General features: G+C 45.0%; 1 protein-coding gene across 2 annotated transcripts in view; it reads right to left on the bottom strand.

The window, feature by feature from the left end:
* Positions 1–7,500, bottom strand: part of LOC122256223 (uncharacterized) — a 163,622-nt gene that overhangs the window by 37,169 nt on the left and 118,953 nt on the right. For both annotated transcript variants that reach the window (XM_086549341.1, XM_086549342.1), the window contains exon 5: positions 352–467. In XM_086549341.1, the coding sequence (XP_086405467.1) occupies positions 352–467 (116 nt within the window). The remainder of the gene's footprint in view (positions 1–351; positions 468–7,500) is intronic.

The raw sequence follows: 7,500 nt of genomic DNA on the forward strand, positions 1-7,500 counted from the left end.
TGTGTGAGAGGGGGGGAGGGGAGGTTGCGAGGGTGAGAGAGTGAAGGAGTGAGAACAGGGAGATAGAAGAGAGGCGGAAATAAAGGAAGGTACAAGAGAAAACGTTAAAAAAACTGATCGAGCAAAGAACTCAAACGCGAACGAGAAACGTCAAAAGGAACGAGACAGATGGAGGACGAGTAAGAGCGAAAGTGAGTTGAACGGAGAAGATAACATGAAAATGTGCGAGGAGCGAATTCCAGAGGGATCACTGAATAAGCTCGACCACGAGGTAATGACAGAAACTCTAAAATAGCCAAATGAATGGAAATGCAAGAGGAATGAACACAACCTAAGGACGTGGCCACACACCTTGTAGTGTTCGAGAGCGTCCAGCGCCCTGTTGTATCCGTCAACATTGTAGACACAGAGCGCGGAAAGAAGTTCAAACACCTGTTTCTTGATCGTCACATTGTTGGTGTCCAAAGCTGCGGGGGAGAAGAAAATAAAAAAGGTTAGACATCCTCATTACTCATTTCAACTGATGGGTTTAGTCAGTCATCCACACAAGATATTTGTGGTAGAAGAAACGAAAACCAATGACTAAATACAAACAAATAGAATATTGTTTACCATTTTTTTGAAGTCTCTCGTCCCCTCTTTGTGTATACGAAATATAAGACTGTGTGCGACCCTGACATACAAACGCACATGTGGCTTTAGGAAGTCGTAGAAGCATAATTTCGAAATGAATCAGTGTTAGGGCCAAGGAAGGGGAAAATACCATAAGAGAGGAAAACACAAGAGAGAGAATAATTTCGTCTAGCAAGCGGTATGAGATTCGGAGGAGGTGTCGTTTTCACCGCGTCACGACCTCAAATAAGCCATTTTGAAACGAATTACCTCGTTTTTCTTTATCGCCGATTGTTATTTCAAGTACGAATTTAATTCTTTTGCGTTTGTTTGTTTCCCATCTGATATATACCTATATGCAAACATATCTTTTCTCTCTCTCTCTCTCTCTCTCTCTCTCTCTCTCTCTCTCTCTCACACACACACACACACACACACACACACACACACACACACACACACACACACACATACACACACACACACGCGCACACACACACACACACACACACACACACACACACACACACACACACACACACACACACACACACACACACATATATATATATATATATATATATATATATAATATACATATATACCCATAAACATACATATATTCAAATATATACACACATATACATATGTTTGTGAGTGTATATATAAGTACAACTATGACTATATAATATAGATACATAGATGGATGGATAACTAGATATCTCCAAGCAAACTGTATGGAATTTTCACATTGACGATGCCATATGTTCGGGATGGTTAGAGTCAGTGTACGTATGGAGCTGTGTCTTTTTCTTCTTCTTCTTCTTCTTCTTCTTCTTCTTCTTCTTCTTCTATCCTGTTTATCCTTTCTTTTCTGCTTTTTCCTTTTTAACACATCTCTTACCATGCATCTCTGATCGTGCTACCAAGTGATGCCTAAAAACAGATGGGAGAGATGGGGGGGAGGGGGAGGAGGAGGAGGAGGAGGAGGAGGGGGAAGGACGGGGGGGAAGGAGGAGGAGGAGGAGGAGGGGGAGGAGTAAGAGGAGATGGAGGGGAAAGGGGGTGGGGGAAGGAGGCGGAGGAGGAGGAGGAGGAGGAGGAGGAGGAGGAGGAGGAGAGGCGGGGAGGCGGAAGAGGAGGAGGAGGGGGAGGAGGAGGAGGGGAGGGGGGGAGGCGGAGGAGGGGGAGGAGAGGCGAGGAGGCGGAGGAGGAGGAGGGGAGGGCGGGGAGGAGGAGGGGGGAAGGAGGAGGGGGGAGGCGGAGATGAAAAAAGAAGAATATATATATATATATATATATATATATATATATATATATATATATATATATATATATATAGAGAGAGAGAGAGAGAGAGAGAGAGAGAGAGAGAGAGAGAGAGAGAGAGAGAGCGAGAGAAGGGCGAGATTAAGAGGTCTCATTCCATGCTACTCTTTCGTAAGTGACAACACAGAAACGGCGCCTTACAATAGACCACGCGTCGCCCCTTTTCTTTTCGGTGCGCGAGCGAAATTCACTTTTCCTTTCTGAACTTTGCCAAGGGAGGGAATTTTCGGGAATAATGTAGCTTTTGGGGCATGTTCTGAAAGAGCTTTGGGATTCCTTAGATGTATTTAGCATTGTTTATTGACAATCGGTTTGTTTGCAATACAAGCGGATGGAGTAATTGGATCGATGTGCCTTTCTTAATTATGGGGCTGTCACTCTCTCTCCCTGACACCCACCTTCCTCTCTTTCTGTCTCTCTGTCTCTGTCTTTGTCTCTTTCTCTCTCTCTCTCTCTCTCTCTCTCTCTCTCTCTCTCTCTCTCTCTCTCTCTCTCTCTCTCTCTCTCTCTCTCTCTCTCTCTCTCTCTCTCTCTCTCTCTCTCTCTCTCTCTCTCTCTCTCTCTCTCATTCGCACATAAAAACTGAGTCCTAGAGACCCGCGTGGGTGAATGGCGTAACGCCTGATACTTTTTTTATTTTTTTTTTTTGCACTTTTCAATTACATAGATTACATTGACGGTAATATCCTATCCACAAAGACAGATATCAATACATTAATTAAGTTTAGTATCCATATGTTTTCTAGACGAATGCATTTCAGATTCGAGAAAATTTCTATAATATAAAAAATCAGTCAAGATGTTTATTTTCTTGCGCTGTTTATTCTGATCAAAGATGAGAGAGATGAATCATCTGACATACGCTACCGCTCCTTAACATTCCCAGGAGAGAAAGAGTGAGAGATGAAAAAAGTCCAAGAGGAAAAAATATGCAAATACTCTGCCATCCATTCACCCGCAGGTGCCCCCGAACATGGGAAATCGGGCGGCTAGTTTCCTTCCAGCCGCCCCCGGTGTCAACAGTGGGCTTTGGCACCACTTCACAGCCGAACCGATTTCAACGAAAAGTGAAAAAGGGATCCGAGCGAGCCAGGCAGGGGACCCGACCCGCCACCTGCGTGACCCACAAACCTTCAGCTCCTTCACCCGTCATCATGCTTCGCCCCCCGCCCGTCCTCCCCCCTCGCCCTCTCCTTCTCCCCCCCGCCGCCAGCTGGGCCAAACAAGCGCCTTTTCTCGCATTCGGAAGCGACTTTCCTCCTCCTGCTTCCGCCGAGGACGAGCACGAGCCTTGAACCTTCAAGTTGGAGAGCCTCTTCCTCCTCCAGGAGCCCGGGGCGGCGTCCAGGAGGACCTCCGAGTTTTTGAATGAAAACTTTCGCTTTCGTTTGGAGGTTGAACGAGTGCCTCGGCCTCACACACGCCCGGCATGTTAACCACGTCGCTGCGCCCGCCGTCGCCGCCGTGCGATTCGCTCGTCAGTCGTCGCGACGTTGAGACAAGAATGAACAGTCGCCATCTCGCCCTCTCGCGTCGCAGGCACTTCCAGAAGAACCAGATGGCGGAGTCAAGGTAGCGGGAGGGGGGCGGGAGAGGGGAGGTAAGGAAAGGTGTCGAGGCCGCTGACACGGTGCCAAGAGTGCCCCATATGGTGACGCTCTGGCGGCACTACGAGGGCGAAGAGCCTTGAGTCTGCAGCCGAGGTCACTCTGTCTCCGCTCCCCGCTTCACAGGCCTCCTCATAAGGGCTAGCCCTTAATGTACCCAGCCTCGCCATATTTCCTAAACTCAGTTCGTACACAAGCCAAGTCTGAGAGCGCTGCGGGTTGAAATCGAGAATACCCTTGCAACGCCCATCTGGAGAGGCTCCGAGAAGAAGCGGTTGCGAGGAGAAGACGAGGGATAAGAACCTACACGAGGTGTGCTCCCCAATCGCATCAAAGTGCTTCCTTCACGGCCTTGTAGCCCCGAACAACCGATGGGAGAGAGAAAAGGGAAGAGAGGGGAAACATATGTTGTTCCGCCATGATGGAGGGCAGGGTCACGCTGCCCGCCCGACCCTACATGCTAGATATCTTCGGCGGGGAGGGGGAGGAGGGGGGGGGGCAAGAAGCGGGTAGAGTATGGGGAGAGGTGGGGGGTTCTTTATGTCTTGCAACTAGTTTTACTATTATATATAAAGAGAAGACTGAGAGGAGAGAAGAAATATACCAAAGTAGAAAATGGAGATTTTTTTTTCTCAATCGAAAGAAAGAAAAGAACAAGACGATGTAAAAGGATTGTAAATTGCTGTGCCAGACTCACACACCTTCCACCAACAACCTGGAACCATCTTCGGCGTGTCAACAGATAGCAGAAAAGGAGAGAACCATCAGCTACACGTGCCCAAACCACCTGTGCAAACAAGGGTCATTTGTATATGGTGAAGACTGCCCCATGCCCATCTATTTATCCCAAGGTATACGACAAGATTTAATGGGGGTTCAGATACTACAACGATCTACTCAAATCTTAATAAATAAACAAAATTAAAAAAAGGGCTTGGGAATCGTACTCAAGAGCAAGGAAGGCATTGCTACTTGATTCACTAAGAGTCGTTCTTCATGTCTAATGGTCGTCCTCAAGGTGCTAAAAGTCGTCCTTGAGAATCTGGAGTCCTTGATTTGTTGGCGGATTGTGAGGTCATTCTCTCTCTCTCTCTCTCTCTCTCTCTCTCTCTCTCTCTCTCTCTCTCTCTCTCTCTCTCTCTCTCTCTCTCTCTCTCTCTCTCTCTCTCTCTCTCTCTCTCTCTCTCTCGCTCTCTCTCTAACTGCTTTTTTTTTGCCTCTTCTATTCTTAATTCATTTCCATAGTTTCTTACTCCTACTTTTACTCCTTTATCCTCTTCCTTTTTCCACTTCTTCTGTTTCTCTTTTTTTCTTTTTCTTCTTCAGTTCAAAAAAAAACTCTCAACAAAGGACTTTCTAATGGCGCTGTTTCCTCCCGCCTAAAACATACGAACCTTTGTTCTCCTGTGAGATTTTTTTAAGTTCGTCAGTACAAGTTCATTTTGAACACGTCAACAGTATTTTTTTTATAAATCAAAGTTCGCAATAAATACCTACCAATAAAGTTTTTTTTTCCTAAGTTCGTCAGTATAAACGTGTCGACAGAAATTTATCTTAACCTCGTCATTCAAAGATTTCAAAGTTCTCTTAGATTATCAAAGCTTGCTAACATATATCTGCCAATACAATAGATATTCTTAAAGCTCGTCGACATTTGTTCGCCTACAGAAGTTTCTAGTTACGTCAATAGAAGTTTCTAAAGCTCGTCATCCCACGCTCGTTAACAGATATTTTAAAAACTCGTTAACACGTGCCCGCGAATAGAATTTTATAAGCTCATCAACATATGCTCTTCTACAAACGTTTTTTTTTAAGATCTCATCAACATATATATACATACGTGTTTTTTTCTTTCTCATGGTCATAAGTGAAGAAAGATATTTTTTTCGAAAGAAGATGAAAGCCAAAACGACTTTAAGATTGCTTTACCTTACCATGTGGGAACGCTAAGGTAACAGACAATGAGGAGTTACTCACAGTCAAGATCATAAACACGCACATCATTATACACATGCATACACACAAAGTACACACAATCACAAATACTCATACATACGAACAATAAAAGACCCAAAACTCGAAACAAAAACATAACGAAACAAAAAGCACACATACAATCGCAAACACACATACATTTGAACAACAACAACAACAAAAACTCGTAACAAAAAAGTGAAGAAACACACAACCACAAACACATACACATGAACAAAAAAGACCCAACAATCGAAACAATAAAAAAGTAAAAAAAAAAACAAAAAAAAACACGAATTTTCAAAAAAGCGAAACAAAAAAAAAGCAAAGAAACACAAAGAGGATAACACGCACGCACGAACTCTCACTTTCCTCGCGTGTCGCCATTCAAGTCCGCCGGGCAGATACTCACATATTCATCAAACTCATCCAAAAAAAAGAGAGAGACTTTGATCACAACCCATCGATCAGCATCACTCGTCAAGACAGCATAGGCCTATCACAGCGACGTGAGACTCATTGTGAAGGTCTCGATGAATGTTAGCGCGGCCTTGATAACAGGGGGGGAGGGGGGGGAGGAGGGAGGGAGGAGATAGGGAGCCTATGATAATACAAAACTCCGGCCATCGAGGAATGCACAGCTGTTTCCTATAGACGTTTTCTCAGAGGTTGTTTTTTCGTGGGGTAACTAAAGCGTGGTGTATCTGGTATTAGGTGTGGTAATTTCTCATCGCTGAGACTTGGCTGAGCAGAGAGGTGTCTTGTTGAAAGCGTAATGCATTCGTGACTATCCAAAGGGGGCGGTTTGGTGTGCGCGGGAAGGATTGTGGAGAAGGGTGGGTGGGCGGACGAGGGGGGGAGGGGAGTAGGTAGACGAGGTGGAGAGGAAGGGTTGGTGGAAGGGGGAGAGAAAGGAGTGAAGATGGGTGGACGAGGGGAAGGGTTGGCTGGGTGGGTGGAAGAAGGGGTGGGGCAAGGGGGTGTGATGGGGTATGGAAGAGGTGGAGAAGAGAGGGAGGAGGAGATGATGGTGATGTCAGTGATGACGAGGAGAAAAAGCAGGAGGAACAAAGAGAAATAAATACGAAGAAGGACGTGAAAAGCAGTGGAGAATAGCGTATAAAAAAGAAGAAAGCCATGAACAAAGAAGATAAATTTGACGAAGAAGAAATTACTAATGGCAAAGAAGAAAAAGAAGAACAGAGACAGACGAAGAAAAAAACAGGTAATTCACAAGAATGACTCCCTTTCATCAAACTAAATATCTAATATCATACCTAAATATAAATCCTACATCAATACCTTCTCAACCCAGAAGCTACAACACAACAGCTTCTGGTCACAGTTAATGAAAGATCTGCAAGCAAATCCATGGACCTATCACTGACCTGCATTACCCCCAGGACCTTAAAGGACCACAGACACACTGCGACGGAGATAAGCCGATCTCTTCACAAAGATGAGGAAGAGAATAGAGTGGGGAAGGGAAAGAAAAGATAAGAAAGATAAGACCCAGGAGGGAGAGAAGGAAGAAGAGGAGGGGAAGGAGGAGGAGGAGGAGGAGGGATAGGATGCCTCTGTCTGTCTTCTGCCTCTCCTCTGCTCGATGTCCGGAGTCATTTGTGCACATAAACAGTGGCAGCTGGAAAGGAGGTCAACGGGACACACGGCCATGTGGATGATATTCCCTTTCTTGTTATTTCTTATTTTTTGTTACCATTAACGCCATTGCCTTGGTCATTACATCATCGCCATATTCCCGTGCTTATCTGCCTTCTCTGCTTTCTCTCTTTCCTTTTCTATCATCATCGTGTTTTACCTCATCTTATACTTTGTTTCTTTTTCATTTCTCTTTCTAGGCTCTCGTTCTATAAACATTTGCTCTTCTTTTCAAAAATTTGTGAGCATATGTGGGCACACGTAATCCCTTGTCCATCCTCAACTTTCATCATCTATCTCTGTTTCACCTTCCTCCCCT

This window comes from Penaeus japonicus, unplaced genomic scaffold (assembly GCF_977035675.1).
Source record: "Penaeus japonicus unplaced genomic scaffold, GWHDUDI00000001_assembly GWHDUDI00000022, whole genome shotgun sequence".
NCBI classification, from domain to species: domain Eukaryota; kingdom Metazoa; phylum Arthropoda; class Malacostraca; order Decapoda; family Penaeidae; genus Penaeus; species Penaeus japonicus.